The following is a 16304-nucleotide window of genomic DNA, read 5'->3' on the forward strand; positions in this document are numbered from 1 at the left end:
CTCAATATATTTACTCAGTCTGTGTGTCAGATTGAGCCATAAGATACATTAATTACAAGGAGACTCTCTCCAATCGCTCCAGCTGCTCATTTGTGGTCAGGAATGAGCCGCAGAAGATCATTGAGTTACACATAGATTACAAATTCATGTTACATATAAGCTATATTATGTTAACATAATTCTGATTATTTATGTTAACATGTTCTATAATCTATGGTGGCCCAGTATAGTGCACAACACAACGAAATCACCACAACACAACACATTGGACTAATTTAGTTGTTTTGTGCTAATTCTGCTGTGCTGTGCTAATTTTGTTGGGTTGCGACTTGTTTCCGTTGTGTTGTGCTAATTCCGTTGTGTTGCAGCTTGTTTCTCTTGTATTGTGGCTTGTTTCTGTTGTGTTGTTGGTTGTTTCCATTGTGTTGCGACTTGTTTCTGTTGTGTTGTGCTAATTTTGTTGTTGTGGCTTGTTTCTGCTGTTGCAGCTTGTTTCTGTTGTGTTGTGCCTTGTTTCCATTGTGTTGTATAAATTTTATTGTGTTGCAGCTTGTTTTCGTTGTGTTGCGGCTTGTTTCCATTGTGTTGCGCTTGTTTCCACTGTGTTGTGCTAATTTCGTTGCGTTGTGACTTGTTTCTCTTGTATTGTGGCTTGTTTCTGTTGTGTTGTTGGTTGTTTCCATTGTGTTGCGACTTGTTTCTGTTGTGTTGTGCTAATTTTGTTGTTGTGGCTTGTTTCTGCTGTTGCAGCTTGTTTCTGTTGTGTTGTGCCTTGTTTCCATTGTGTTGTATAAATTTTATTGTGTTGCAGCTTGTTTTCGTTGTGTTGTGACTTGTTTCCATTGTGTTGCGGCTTGTTTTCGTTGTGTTGCGGCTTGTTTCCATTGTGTTGCGGCTTGTTTCCACTGTGTTGTGCTAATTTCGTTGCGTTGTGACTTGTTTCTCTTGTATTGTGGCTTGTTTCTGTTGTGTTGTTGGTTGTTTCCATTGTGTTGCGACTTGTTTCTGTTGTGTTGTGCTAATTTTGTTGTTGTGGCTTGTTTCTGCTGTTGCAGCTTGTTTCTGTTGTGTTGTGCCTTGTTTCCATTGTGTTGTATAAATTTTATTGTGTTGCAGCTTGTTTTCGTTGTGTTGTGACTTGTTTCCATTGTGTTGCGGCTTGTTTTCGTTGTGTTGCGGCTTGTTTCCATTGTGTTGCGGCTTGTTTCCACTGTGTTGTGCTAATTTCGTTGTGTTGTGACTTGTTTCTGTTGTGTTGCGGCTTGTTTCCGCTGTGTAGTGCTAATTTTGTTGTGTTGTGACTTGTTTTCGTTGTGTTGTGACTTGTTTCTGTTGTGTTGTGACTTGTTTCTGTTGTGTTGTGGCTTGTTTCCACTGTGTTGTGCTAATTTCGTTGTGTTGCGGTTTGTTTCCGCTGTGTTGTGCTAATTTCGTTGTGTTGTGACTTGTTTCTGTTGTGTTGCGGTTTGTTTCCGCTGTGTTGTGCTAATTTCGTTGTGTTGTGACTTGTTTCTGTTGTGTTGCGGTTTGTTTCCACTGTGTTGTGCTAATTTCGTTGTGTTGTGACTTGTTTCTGTTGTGTTGCGGTTTGTTTCCACTGTGTTGTGCTAATTTCGTTGTGTTGTGACTTGTTTCTGTTGTGTTGCGGTTTGTTTCCACTGTGTTGTGCTAATTTCGTTGTGTTGTGACTTGTTTCTGTTGTGTTGCGGCTTGTTTCCGCTGTGTAGTGCTAATTTTGTTGTGGCTAGTTTCCGTTGTGCTAATTTCGTTGCGTTGCGGTTTGTTTCCACTGTGTTGTGCTAATTTTGTTGCGTTTTGGCTTGTTTCCGTTGTGTTGTGCTAATTTCGTTGCGTTGCAGCTTGTTTCTGTTGTGTTGGGCTAATTTTGTTGCAGCTTGTTTCCATTGTTTTGTGCTATTTTTTTTCCGTTGCGGCTAGTTTCTGTTGTGTTGTGCATTACTGGGCCACCGTAATAATCACATGTTTATCCAAAGTCACTTGCAATGAATTCTAAAGTTTAGGGTGAGTAAGATATCTAAAACGATACTGAAATAGTACCAAATAAAATACCAAATAAACTGTAATTTATTCCTGTGCTGGCAAAGCTGAATTTTCAGTAGCCATTACTCCAGTCTTCAGTGTCACATGATCCTTCAGAAATTTGCTGATTTGGATTTTTCTAACTACTATTATTATTTTTGTAAAAAAAAATTTGACCCCAAACTTTTGAACATTATCTCAAAGTGATTATTCTGTAACATGAACATTGCAATGTAAAGTGTGACCTCCATTGCACACCTTCTTGCCTCACTTCCTGTGTCCAGGGATTTAAGAGCTTCGGGCCATTTCCAGAGCTTAGATCTGCTGATGACGGATAAGCCTTCAACCTCTCAGATCACTCACACTGGAGGACACAGACGAGGGATGGGAATCTCCATATTTTCCAATGACCTGACCTGAATGCTTTTGCCTCACAGCACTGAGCACAGCTGTTGCCTTCATAGTCATTTATTGAATGGCTGGCTTGAAGCTAAAGGGGTTAATTAAACTTATTTCAAAAACTTATTTTTGCCGCTAACCCTCACATGATGTGCTAATATCTCACTATCCCTCTCTAGCTCTCTGTCCTGTTAGTTACTGCTTTGAGCCAGAATCATTGGTCTTCCTTCCAGATGGGATGGGCGGCAGGACTGGTTTAACGTTGGCACCTGGACGGCCCGGGGAGGAGGGGAGTGTTGGGGAGACCCTCTCAGAGACCGAACGAGGAGCATCATGGGTCAGACCAGAGTCCGTGTGACCTGTGAAACATCGAACAGATATGCATTATTCACATAAACTAGAATCGAACATGATCTCATGAGTAGGCCTAGGTATTCAAACAAATTTCTGAATAGATATGTACAATATCTATGTATGGACAGCTTCTAAATTGCAAATGTTTTATGTATGTAAAAACTAGATGGTAAAATGTATAACGTATGAACACAGAGAGGAAATTGCTCGTCACCTCTAAGAGAGTCCTGGTCCTGCCCCAACATAGACATATCCAAAGGCTCTATGTTGGGCCCTGACCCAGTGTCTGATCCCTGGGCCGCTGAGAGCGCCCCTGCTGAGCTCCTCATGGACAGGCCAGAACTGGCACGAGATTCCTCAGAACTGAGACAGAGTGAGGGAAAAGAGGAGAAAGAGAGAGATTAAGAAAGTAAAAAGAAAATTACAACTTCAAACCAGTTTGCTGTCAGTAATCGGATTACGATCAATGATATGGACATAACAGAAACAATATATTTATATACTTCACTTTGTGTCTGTTTAATACTTAATTTACCTGCCACAATAATGTAATGTGTCAAATTGGTAAATTCGTCAGCATATCATCTACACTATAGTTCAAAAGTTTTGGGTTGGATTTTTTAATATTTTTGAAGCCTCTTATGTTCACCAAGGCTGCATTTATTTGATTAAAAATACAGTCAAACCATACTATTGTGAAATATTACATTTTAAAATAACTGTTTTCTATTTTTGAATATATTTTAAATGTAATATTTTAGTCTTCAGTGTCACATGCTTCAAAATCATTCCAATATGCTTTTCTAATAATCATTTAATATTCTAATATCAAAAGGTCAGCATTTATTCAAAACAGAAATCTTTTGTAACATTATGTCTTTAATGTCACTTTTGATTTATTTTAACGAATCCTTGCTGAATAAAAGGATTATTTTTTCTTTCAAAAAAATTCTTACTGACTCAAACTTTTGAAGAGTAGTCTAATTAATTTGACTGCAAATTTGAATTAACATCCCAACAAAGTGTTTATTATAACACAATCCTCAATTCAGCAGAAAGGAAAATCCAAATAGCAACAACAATATGGAAATGACTCATTCTCTACAGGACTCTGTTAAAAACACACACATCAGTGCTGAGTAAACAAATGTCTCAAGACACCCATTAAAACAGGTTTTAATAAGTTTTGATTGGCATCAGATATTTTTTTAGAGAGTTGGCAATGGTCTCTTCACGGATATCCCATGATTCCACTGCCTGCATTTTCAATTGATTTCATAAAGATCACAGTGAAATTCATAACTAGATTACAAAGTAACAAACTCCAAATGCATATTGCTTTTCCCCGGTGGATGAGAAACAAAAAGTCACCGTTTAACACAATTTGGACTAGCACATTAGTTTTGTCATTTTTTTTCCTAGCTAATAAGCAAACGGTGGTGCACCGTGCAGGCCGGGCAGCTCTGTAAAGTCTCCCAGGATTCCTCTTAATGAGCTAAATTACAGTGTATTTAAATATCTTGGGGACATGCATATTTCACAGGAGTAGTCTTGTATTTCCTCGCCTGTTTAGAGTCCCTGAGCTCATACACGGGAGAGGCAAAAGCAGCGATAGTCATAAATCTGCATTTATGTGCTCCAACGCATACATCTTCCAGATGGCCTGGGGCATGTCAGCTACCTGAACGCTTTAACTTCGAGCTGGGAATGAAAACTTTGATATTTGAGCCTCGATGTGTGTAAAATGGAGATGGAGGTTATAAACATAAAGGGAGAGGCTACAAGATAAAACACGTCCTGGGAAATGATGTACACAAGGAGAGGGCTTTGGGGAAAGGTTAATTGTTTTGCTGCTCTGAGGCCAGAGGTCAGAGGTGAAAATGTCAAGGTGTGTGTGGCATACCTGCTGTCCTCATCGGGGTCAGGAGCGCTGAGGCCAACAGGACGCATTTGGGAGGAAGAGGGGCCGGGTGGGGGCCTGGACTGAGAGGCTAATGATGATGGAGCTGTGGGTGCACTTCTGTGACACACACAAACAGTATCAGTAAAGCACTATAAACACACACTCACCAGCCTGTGGTGGTGCTTTTTGCGGAGGAGACAAAATTTGGGCATTTTATACAAAAACAATAGTTTGTTTCAAATCTAGGCCATTTAACTGCAGCTATGTAAAACTAAATACAGTAACTAAAAAATGAATGATTAAATACAGTATTGAATTATCAAAAAAAAAAACAAACAAAAAAAAACTTGAAATTTGTAACTAGTACTGAAACACTGAAATAGAAATAAAATCTCAATAAATCAAAAATACGGTAAAACAGTAATATTGGGAAATATTATTACATTTTAAAATTGCTGTCATGTATTTAAACATTTTATAATGTAATTGATTCTTATGACAGCAAAACTGAATTTTCAGCATCATTCCTCCAGTCTTCAGTGCCACATGATCCTTCAGAAATCTATCATTCGAATCATCATTCAGATATTCTGATTTGATTCAGTTCTTACTTTTATAATCAGTTGTACTGCTTAATATTTTCGTCTTTGATGAATAGAAAGTTCAAAAGAACACCATTTATTTGGAACATAAATAGTAAATACTTTGTAATATAAATCTAATGTCATTTGAGCAACTTAATGCATCCTTGCTTACTGTCTCCAAACTTTTGAAAAGTAGAGTATACAGTATTTATGCATATTATTTATGCGTATTATTTATAAGCATATTATAGTGTTGCATTATTAGCTTTGCAATGAGTTAATGCTAAATTCTCTTGGAATTATTATTTATGTGGTGTGCAGAGTTGTTGTTTATGAAAAACATTACAAATCAGATACAAATTTTGAGGTTGTGTTTGAGTTAGCATGATGACTTAGAAGGTAGCTGCCTATGCAGACGCCAAGCCAATGTTTTGGGCGTGGAACAGTGATCTTCTATCTCATCATCAGTCACAGTCTTTGGGTGATCAAAGTTGCTAAACAGTCAAAGTTATGTTACCTCTGAAACAGCTCGGCATAAGCACCAGGACTCTTCCCGCTCAGAGCTTCTCGAATCAGCTGCTGGCGTCTGTGATTGGAAGCCATTTCCTGTGGCGTTCACAGAAATATTGTGCTTGCATGAGTGTGACTGTTCATTTCATCCCTATCTTCTATTCCTGGCCAAGATAGCTTCTGTGGATTACATTCAAGCCAATAATCGTGTAAAAATACAGAATCTATAACTCTTGACTTACTGCAGGGGTCTCCTGAGGGGTCATCTGGGCCTGGATTTTGTTCTGGTAGTTTCTGCTGTAGGAGTCCATGAGGTCAGTGGCCTCTGTCGTGTTGGCTGCCAGTAACTCGCCAGTTGCGTCTACAAGAGAGTTGTCGTTAGGGCACTCGGCCATCGTGAACAGATGTCTGCTGTGGCTGCAGCAGTGAAATGCCATAGCCACACACTGAGTACAACTATTTACAACTATATTCTTTATAATCCTGTCAAAGTGCCCCGCAGACAAAACTGACTTCATGTAAAGGCCCCATGAAATCAAATTGGGAGTTTTCTGGCCTTTACTTCAAGTCTGTTATTTTGTAGATGCTAACAAAATGTTAGTAAAAACTACAAATAAATACAATAGATAAATAAAGAGAAAAAATCTGTCAAATCTGAAATAAATAAATACACGCTTTAAAATTTAAAATAAATAACTAATACTTTTCCAGCTATGAAATATCAGCAATGAAAAGAACATGAGGCTTCTCAAGCAACATCATTGGGTCTTAGTGTATGGCAAAGTGTGACTGTGAAAGCTCACTCGTGGAGGTGTTGTCAGGTGTGACTGAGCTGCTGTCACCTCCTCCACCGTGCTCCTCTAGACCCAGGTACTCCTTCACTAACTGTTTTAAAGTCTGGTAGGCCTCAGCACGATCATCTGATGAGCACAATAGAAGGGAGGCATTTGAAGAAGCAATTGAGTTTCCATAAAAAAAAAAAAAAAATGTATAAATCTTTGAAAATGTCCTGCTCAGGCAGGTAAAAATTTGTTTCATTGCCACTTAAGGCTGGAATACACTACACGATTTTTGCCACGATTTTCCCCCAATTTACAGTCTGAACAAGTTGACACTAGTTGCTGAAAGTCAGAGCCAGTCTTCTTAAAAGTCATGTAGTGTATTCCAGCATTTAGGTTTTTCTTACAATTCACAAAAGGAAATAAAAAGTATACTCCTATAGATATATAGACAGACAGTGAAACTGACCTTAATGGGTTAATAAAAGTTTGTTACCACAAGGGATGATGTTGTCAAAGAAGCCAGGTGATTCTCTGTTGATTTTGGAGTACAAATCAATACGAGAGACGGCTGTTTCCATCTGAGCATTGCTGTAGAATCCTCTTGCTTTCAGAAAGCAGACATAATTGTCAACAACAGTGGGGATCAGCAAGATGTATCGGGGCTCAAAATAAGAGTTCTTCAAACTATACACTCCCTGTATTGGAACAAATACACAAAAAATGTCCAGCATAATTAACTGCTGTGGCATTTGACCCAGTTTTGTGCTTGTTCCACATTATGGAACATGTTTTCTTGATACCATACTGTACCTCTAGTTCCATATGCACACAGCAGGCAAGACCTTCGCGAGCCACACGCTCAATAGTTTCCCGCGACAGGCCATACCAATGTCCTCCGTACTGCATCGTCTGGACAAACTGACCCTGACAGTGCGAGAATAAAACTGAAAAAGACACTGTAAATGGAACTTGATGCCATGAAGCTCAAATTCATTTTCTGAATGGGCGTCATCATGGATGTTCGGCACAGATTCACTGCAGAATGACCTGAACTGTCGACCTTTGGGTTGCAAGGGAACATCGTTCTTTTCACACAGACAAACCTTTGACCCCTGTGTTCAACTGCACCTGGGTCCATTTAGCCGCTGCAATGCCGAAGTCGCTCCCTGTCAAGCTTTTACTCACACAAAGGCAAAGCAATTCTCAAACACATGTTTTTACATCTCTGGTCAAGATGGTTTTAAAACATCAGTACAAATCCCAACCATGCTCTAATCCTCTACACTATTTGCTTTAACAGGCCCAGAGAAAAGCACCAAGGAGTGTTCACGTCTGCAGAACGCCAACACACATCTGTGTCAGTGTGATATAGGTAGGGAAGGTTAGTCTGTAAAACTCGACTCTGTCTCTTTCTCTGCTCTGGAGGCATAAGGTTATAATCACACATCAAAAGGCTTCCTTCCAGCCTCTATCAATCAATAACATTGGACTTATATAGCAACACTTAAGAGCTAAACGAGATAGTGGCGGCACAGACTAGGTGTGTGCTCTCTCAGAAGCACCTGAGGGGCCTGGGGAAAAAGAGAATCTAGGGCGAATTCTTTCCCCTCTTCACATTTTTGGCATGTCATTGCTTTATAGACCAATATGGCCTGGGGAAGTCTGTTTCTGCAGATGAATGGGCATAAAACCGTAACACAAAAATCTAAATATGTAGGGTTATGAGTAAAATACTGCCAAAGTAGATCAGATTATGATAAAAGTCTGGACAGAGAATTACCATTTGAATCATGTTCTGAAATTCTTCCTCAGTGACAAAGTGATAGTCGGATCCATCCTCTTCCCCATAATAGGGCCCCCTGGTGGTGTGGCAGGCGCTAAAACAAACAAACAAATCAATTAAAGAAACTAGGACAAAGTTTTCCAGAATCAGTAAGTCCCAAAAGGATGGTTCACACAAAAAAATTCTTCAGAAAAAAGTAAGCTTTTTAAAATTATTTTTATGCTCCATGCACACCCCAACAGAGTTTTAAGGAAATTACTGCATTTTCTCATATTGCAATACATATTGCAGAAAAACAAAATATTGCAATGTAATTTTTTCCCAATAAAGTGCACATTTTGAACAAAATTACATCACATAATAATATTTTAGTGACTTTTATAATGCACTCCAAACTGCTTCTTACCCATAAGCGAAATAGTCGCTGAATTCCTGGCACAGCTTATGGGCTAGTTCCCTCTTCCCACAGGCCTGTGGGCCAGTGAGGACCAGCATGGGGTAGGGAGCATCCAGACTGGGGAGAGTACTTGTGGAATAACATGCGAAAATGCATATTAGCTAATGCTGTTGTTGTGAACTGCGCTATTGAACTTCCTGTGAGTTCAACCATGTAGTTTATAACGAACTGGGTGACTTCAAACAGCCTCGCTACACAGCTCCAGATTCATTTTAGTTCAGACCTGAGTGCTGTGAGTGGTTTGAAGGACTTTCTGATTGAGGGAAGTGGTCTTTGTGGACTAGACAGGCTCATAAAATGAAGAGGAAAGTGGATCGAAAAGTCGTACCTGTCAAAAATAACCTGAGGTTGCATGAGCTGGTATACCAAGTGGGTCATGTGATCTCTGGCTGCGATCACCTCCAGAGGAGGGTCGTACTTGTTCACAGCAGACACCTGAAAATGAAAGACAGGAATGGGACTCACTGACATAATCATTCAAATGTGTGCTTTATTTTCCAACAAACTTTCAGAGCTTTCAAGTTACTTTCAAGTTCTTTTCTATTCAGTTCAGCCCTTGAACATTGAGCTCTTGACTTCAACCAGCCAGCAAATGCTCTTCAAAATGTTTTCTTTTTTGTACAAAAATAGGCTTCCTCCATCGCAAAGCCATAAACCGCACTTCACTTAAGAAACTAAAGATGTAAAGCAATCGTTCCTTCTACTCCAGATCACACAATCACCTTTTCCTCTGCAGTTACAGTGTGTTGATCCAGAATTATGAGGTGCTGAAGGAGGAATATCACAGCTAGTCTATAGTCATCCTGGTCCTGCAAGAAAGTATTTGGCATTAAGTAAAAGATGATGACTTTAGTTCCAGTATTGTAGTGTTGAGATCCGAGGTTTCACAAAACCATAGGGTATGGCGCGTGGGGGGGTGGGGGGAATAATAAATATATCAAATAAATAAGAAGCTTGAACACAGCACACTGAAAGCACTGAAATATAGGGGATTTTTTCAGTAATTAAACACTGCGTTGTCAGAGTTGGTATTGTGGTTTTAGCAGACACTTGCACTTAACATTATATGAAAATCAAGCTCAAATGGAGTTAACAAGGTTTCTGACCAGCAAATGACAGAGATCTGTGTTTTGTCCGTCTTTAGAACGGCTGTATCTGAGTGCATCGCATTACGCTTTCATCAATTTAACATTACAGGTTATAACGTTTATTGTAGCTATATGGGCTTATTCAATGGGCTTATATGTAGCTTATTCAAACATCAGTTATTTATTTACCCTTGCATTACGAACAAGCTGAGATCTGTGTCTTCCAGGCCGTGCGTGGCTCTTCATTCTGAATGGAGGCGGGGTGAAGTTACGATGTTTCGCTGATAGTTTGAGGATCCAATGGCGTTACAAAGTTTTACTGTTTTTCATTGGTTAAATATTTGTAAAGCCCTCAAACAGACATAAGGAAGACCAATAGCACTGATTTTAAATTATATTAACGAAATATTCTAGAGATATGAAGTTTAGATAATTTTCCATGGCACACCTGACTGGGCTAGAGTATGGCGACTGCCATACTCTGCCATACCGAAACGCCGCCCCTGGTTGAGATGTTTATGGTGCCCTCACCTGCACTGGGTTTCTGAGGAGATTCATTTCTCTCAGCAATATTAGGTCATGTAAATGTGCGGCTTCCTTTACCTCACTGATCTGATACACAAAGAACAAAAAAAGAGAATTATTTGTTGAGTGAAATATCTAGCCTGATGCCACATATACACTCTCAGAAACTCTCAGAACTTCAACAAATTTCCACTGGGGCAGAACCCTCAAAGAGAGATGAGTACCTTATTTAGCCCAGCTGAACAATTTCATAATAGTACTTTGAGGGTATATATAGTAAAAAAATTTCTGGCAGATTTTAGACCTTTCGAACCATTTTCACTTGGTTAAATTGGTTCCTTTTGGTGTGTTATGCTCTGAGGTATAACTTTAGAGTAATTTGCATAATATAATATGACAGGAATTTGACAGCTCCTTTACCAGATTGCTCTCAAGGTTGATGTTCCCCAGGAGATGAAGGTTCTGGAGACCCGAGAGGCTTTGAATCCGGTTACAGGACAAATCCAGAACCTGCAGGTTGCGTAGAGTCTGGAGATTCTCAATCTTCTGTATCACATTCCCCGTCTTAAAAAAAATACATATATACAACTATCATTTCAATGAGGTAAAGAACAGTAAGTCAAAAGCTCTGCAAATGATCTGCAGGGTCATGAGCCATTTCTGTCTGGCTGTGGCTGCGTGATTGACAGGTGAGCTCAGGTAATTCAGGGCTGATGGGTAGGGACTGACAGGCAAACATCTGGTAAGATGTAGTGAGTGCATATCAATGAACGAAAGGCTTTCTTTTCAGCCTACGCCCGGCTCACCTCACTTTCCTAGCCCTTGAATTAGGTTTGAAATCAGGGTGCAATTGTTATGGCCGGGGTCAGGGTTATAATAGTTAACTGGAACTAAAAAGCAAAAAAATTTTTAAATGGACTGAAATAAAATTGAATAAACTAAAACTAAAACTATAACAAAAGGAAAACTAAAACTGCAGTAAAAATGACTTAAAAATTATATAGACATTTAAAAAACAATAATTAAAAAATGACAAAAGCACACAACAAAATGACTAAAACTAAAATAAAATGAAAACAGAAAACACAAAAATAAAAACCAAATCTATATATTAAAAAACAAACAAACAAACAAACAAACAAAAAACAATATCTCAGTGATGCTAAAATAACACTGCTTGGGGTCTTGATCTTAATTGGATTCAAATCAATTCAGCAAACAAACAAACAAAAATAAGGTAAAAACAGCAAATCTTTAACATTAATGCTTTTTTCCACACATTACAAAAAATGTCATAAAATAAAATAGTATGCACATTCCACAACTCATCAGAGTGAAGAAAAACATCCTAGGTTAACCAGTATTTGTGGGTACTCTAGCAATGAAACGGGTCAAATCGACCCACAACCTAATGTGAGGGCCAGAAAGATTCCAGCTTCTAAAGCCTTGGCCTTATAATAACCCCATGCCTGGCGCAGAACAGCAGGGAACGGCAACCACGAGGGGCTCTGGAAGCCCCAGAACCAAAGTGTGATGGGTGTGAGCGGAACAGGCTGACAGGCGCTCGCTGTTCAGGGTCTCAGAACAACAGGGGGGTGGACAGGTTCAGCGTGTGGGAGAGTTTTTTTTTTTTTTGACCAGGGTCCAGGCTTTCTCACGCCAGCAGCTTGGCCTCGTGGGATGTGGACACCAAAGGACGCGGTGCTGCTGACGATGAAGAATCTCTTTGATAAAGGACAGCATAAACATCCTTCAGCTGAGTGGCAAAGGTCTGGTGGCACGCTGGCCTGCCATATGGCGGGCTTCAAAACCAGACTTTGTTATATTTTCTGAAAAGGCTGGAGCTTAATCATGCATACTGTCTGAAAAATACACAGTTAGGGGATGGTTTGGGAAAAAAAGAATAACTGTCAGCAGTATCAAAACGGTGCCAAAACAAGAGGCTGTAGTGTTGCCCACACGATCACAGACAGAAAGCGTGGTAACCTTTCTAAAAGTGTCGACACAACAACATAATCTGGAAGAGGACGACAGGTGACGGGGAGATACTATGGGTGAGCAGAAAAATATGTCAACAGGTTTTGCAGGCTGACGTTAATTAATCCAACAGAGACTCATAAACACTTTGAGGAAAGACAGGAAAGACCTCTCATTTCTGCATTCCAGTCTCAAATTAAAATCAAGCGTTATTACATTTATTTATCGCCCCGTCATGAAGAGTCATATTTTCCCAAACAGAAATTAACATTTTATAGTTACATATTCAATACCTGTCCTGCTGTACCACTGTTCATTTCTCACCTCAAAACACACATTAATTAATCTGCAAACCTGCTCTTAACAAGTAAATATTTCATGAAATACATTCATATTTTATACTTCTCTCCATTTATTAATCATCAGGAATAAATTAGCTGTGTTAAATGGGTAATGCTGTTATAAATGGTGAGTGTGTGTTTGTGTTTAGTACCAGGTAGAGCTTTCTGAGAGGCAGATGGTCCAGACCCCTAATGCGGGAGATGTTGTTATGGGTCAGGCTGAGGTGTGAGAGCCTTTTGCACTTTTCCAGCCCCCTGATGGCACTAAATGAATTATCTGAACAGCAAGGCACAGTCAAAGAATGTTTCATACACTTGTTTTTAACAAATCAATAGTTTAGTTTAAAGTCCACATGAATCAGCCAAGTTACTTTTATTAGACACCCTTAGCTATTAAAATTCTGGTAATTTTCTTTTTGGTTGATGTCACAGATCCCTATTTTTCTACCAACATGCTCCATTTTGGTATGTGACACCCACTTTTCCCGCTCCAGTCGATTCCCAAAAACAATGGTGCGTTCCATTTGTACTCAGAAGTCTTGCCAGTAGGTCACAGTTTAGTTTCTCACTATTAACTAACTATTAACTATAACTTGCCTCGATAAACTCCTAATTTTATTAATAGTTAGTAAGATAGCTGCTAAATTTAGGGTTTAAGTTAAGTTTAAGTTTTTATCAACTGGTACTGCTAACAATGGAGGCATCCATCTCGGTTTTCTGATTTTTTGTACAAGAATGCAGTCAACTCAGATGTGATGTCATTCCCAGCTCCGACATCTGAGGTAAATTTTTTGTTTTTTTTTGGTTTGAATAGTCTGTTTTACTTGGAAATACAATAATGAAGTAAAATGAGTTGCGAACAATGTGTCATGCTTTGCAATCTTCAAAAGGATACAGTCAAGAATCAGTTTGGTCAAAGAGGAATATGCAGAAAGATCCTTCATTACTGACATCTGGTTGTGTGAGAAATTTACCTCCTGTGGTAAAAAGGAAAAAAAAGAGAGAAATGGACAGTATTTGAAAGATAAACATCAGTAAATTTTAATCTTAAATTACAATAACCTTTATTAAATGAGTAAAATTTATATATTTTTTTGTTTTCAAGTAAAAAAAGGTAAAACACATCTAGCTTTAATTAACAGAAAAACATCTCTGAGACCCAATGAGGTTCATTTTTCATTCACTCTTGCATAAGCAAGTTGAACCTCACATGACATCACATTATCCCCTCTGTAGTGAACTGAATCACCTTGAGATTTTTTGGTGGCTGGAATTCAAAGAAATCGGTGAGCTGGTTGTGGGAAGCATCCAGTACGATGAGGTGTGGCATGTGACTCACGCAGGATAGATCTACCAGTCACAAAACATTAGGCAGAAAGAGCAGGAGAAAGATGGACGACAAGCATCTGCACAGCTGAGATTATTTATCCCACTACCAAGCAACCATGAAGGGCACGGATGAAAAAAAAAAATCCGGCAAACATTTTCAACAAGAGGATATTACAGCAAATATCTACATTAGTGGAAGACAAATATGAGGGGGTCTGAAACATGACAGCAAATTTCATTTCACCATATAGCTTTCTTGTAACACAAACATTAAACTGGTGTAAACCTACCTTTGATTTTATTGTAGGGAAGCTCTAGCTTTTGCAGATAGATGTAATTGCATAAAATGGAGACATTTTTCAAGTCTCGCCCCTGTGGCCAAATACAATCAGAAATTCAGTTAAGGTGCCAATAAAATGTCATCCGGTAAAACCCTGAAACTAGAGGAGAGTATGACGCATTAGAAAAAGGATGTAAACTAATTTGGAGGCCACTTCTGTCTCTCTCTCTTTCTCTCCAGCGAAGTCATGCAACTAAACAATATCAGCGATTCCGGAAAAATATATTAATATTCTACCCCGGAGCTCTGTCGTGTAAGCCTGGGAAATTTTATATGGAAAATATCAATTGTTGCATAGTGATGTAACATGTGTATGTGTGTGTACGTGTGTGTGTGTGTGTGTGTGTGTGGATCACACTGTGGAGAGCAAATGCTCCCATAAGGCCAGTAAAACCGCTCACATTGTGGGAACCAGCCAACAGAAATCAGCTTAATAAACATACCAAATAATGTCTTAACCCATTTAACAGACAAAACAGTTAGTGACTGTAAAAAAAAAAAAAAAAAAAAAAAAAAAAACTACCAAAAATGTCTGTTTAATAAAAATCAATAACATAAATTTATATTTTTTACTATCTGTAATTTGATTTCCGCTACTATTCAAAATGTTGCTCTAATGTTATAACAAATATAACAATAGTATTACATCGCTTGCTCACCAATGGATCCTCTGCAGTGAATGGGTGCCATCAGAATGAGAGTTCAAACAGCTGATAAAAACATCACAATTATCCACACAACTCCAGTCCATTAATTAACGTCTTTGTGAAGTGAAAGGCTGCATGTTTGTAATAAACAAATCAATTATTATCAGCTGTTTGAACTCTCATTCTGACGGCACCCATTCACTGCAAAGGATCCACTGGTTAGCAAGCAATTGATGTAATGCTACATTTCTCCAAATCTAAACAAACTCATCTAAATCTTGGATGTAAATTTACAGCAGATTTTTATTTTTGGGAGAACTTTTTAATCTTTGGATATTACTGTATGTCCAGTACCAAATATGGCCATGACAAAAGCCAAAAAAACAAAACAAAAAACACATTAAATCAAGACAGCCTTTTAGACTATTTAAACTCAAAAGGAAATTTTGGTCAAATGGGTTAATGTAAAATGCATAAAGCTTTGTATGAGGGTTTTGTTTAATGGATAGAAAACATGAAATCAATATAAAAACATTACCAGTCTATGGAAATCCCACAATATCACAAAAACAAATACAAATGTGTGTGTGTATCACTCACTGGCACAGAGAGGCACAGGTAAGTGTGCTGGAGTCCGGTAGCTGACTGTCCCAGGATGGACAGGCATTTAAACACCTCGTCCTCCGTTAATTCACCATCATTCTTCATTTCATACAAAGAATAAAGTACGGAAACCACAACGATTTAAATGTTGGCTACATTGAGTGGTGTCTAAGAAAGCTATATCAAATTATGAGTAAATAGTCGTGTTTGAGGGCTGTTACCTCCATTGTTGTTGTGTTTATTGACTGTGTCATCTCTCTTCTGCTGCTGTATCTATGGTCTCCAGTCTCCAGAGAGCAGCGCTTATTACTGGAGAAAGGGAGGAATCTGACATGTCCAGCTTAACAAAAACGCCAAAGATTGATTATTTGACACCATTAATTACAAAAACTACTTTTTTTTTTTTTTAACCTAACTAGACGCTAGTAAAAGAGGACTTTCTGTGAGAAGGTAAAAAATAACCTGCACGCGCATCGGTTGCCTGGTAACCAAACGTAAACTAAAGTAGCTCAAGAGTTGTGCACACGCGCATGACTGGAACATTTTATTTTACTTCAACATTATTTAAACAATATACTTTGGCAATACATTGTAACAACTGGCACATTGAATTGAATTGAAACGCTACGATTCAGTGTAAGC

General features: G+C 38.7%; 1 protein-coding gene across 1 annotated transcript; it reads right to left on the reverse strand.

The window, feature by feature from the left end:
* Nucleotides 1-1393: 1393 nt before the first annotated feature.
* Nucleotides 1394-16158, reverse strand: lrguk (leucine-rich repeats and guanylate kinase domain containing). The gene is made up of 20 exons (XM_058772582.1): nucleotides 15884-16158; nucleotides 15660-15761; nucleotides 14363-14444; nucleotides 13993-14093; nucleotides 13639-13720; nucleotides 12896-13020; nucleotides 10846-10989; nucleotides 10432-10512; nucleotides 9535-9621; nucleotides 9141-9247; nucleotides 8762-8881; nucleotides 8353-8449; nucleotides 7383-7496; nucleotides 7066-7267; nucleotides 6594-6710; nucleotides 6033-6151; nucleotides 5798-5886; nucleotides 4697-4813; nucleotides 3008-3156; nucleotides 1394-2798 (listed from the first exon to the last, which is right to left on the reverse strand). The coding sequence occupies exons 1-20, from the start codon at nucleotides 15914-15916 to the stop codon at nucleotides 2635-2637; spliced, it is 2232 nt and encodes a 743-aa protein (XP_058628565.1). The 5' UTR covers nucleotides 15917-16158; the 3' UTR covers nucleotides 1394-2634.
* Between the last annotated feature and the right edge of the window lie 146 nt (nucleotides 16159-16304).

Source organism: Onychostoma macrolepis, chromosome 04 (genome assembly GCF_012432095.1).
Source record: "Onychostoma macrolepis isolate SWU-2019 chromosome 04, ASM1243209v1, whole genome shotgun sequence".
NCBI lineage: Eukaryota > Metazoa > Chordata > Actinopteri > Cypriniformes > Cyprinidae > Onychostoma > Onychostoma macrolepis.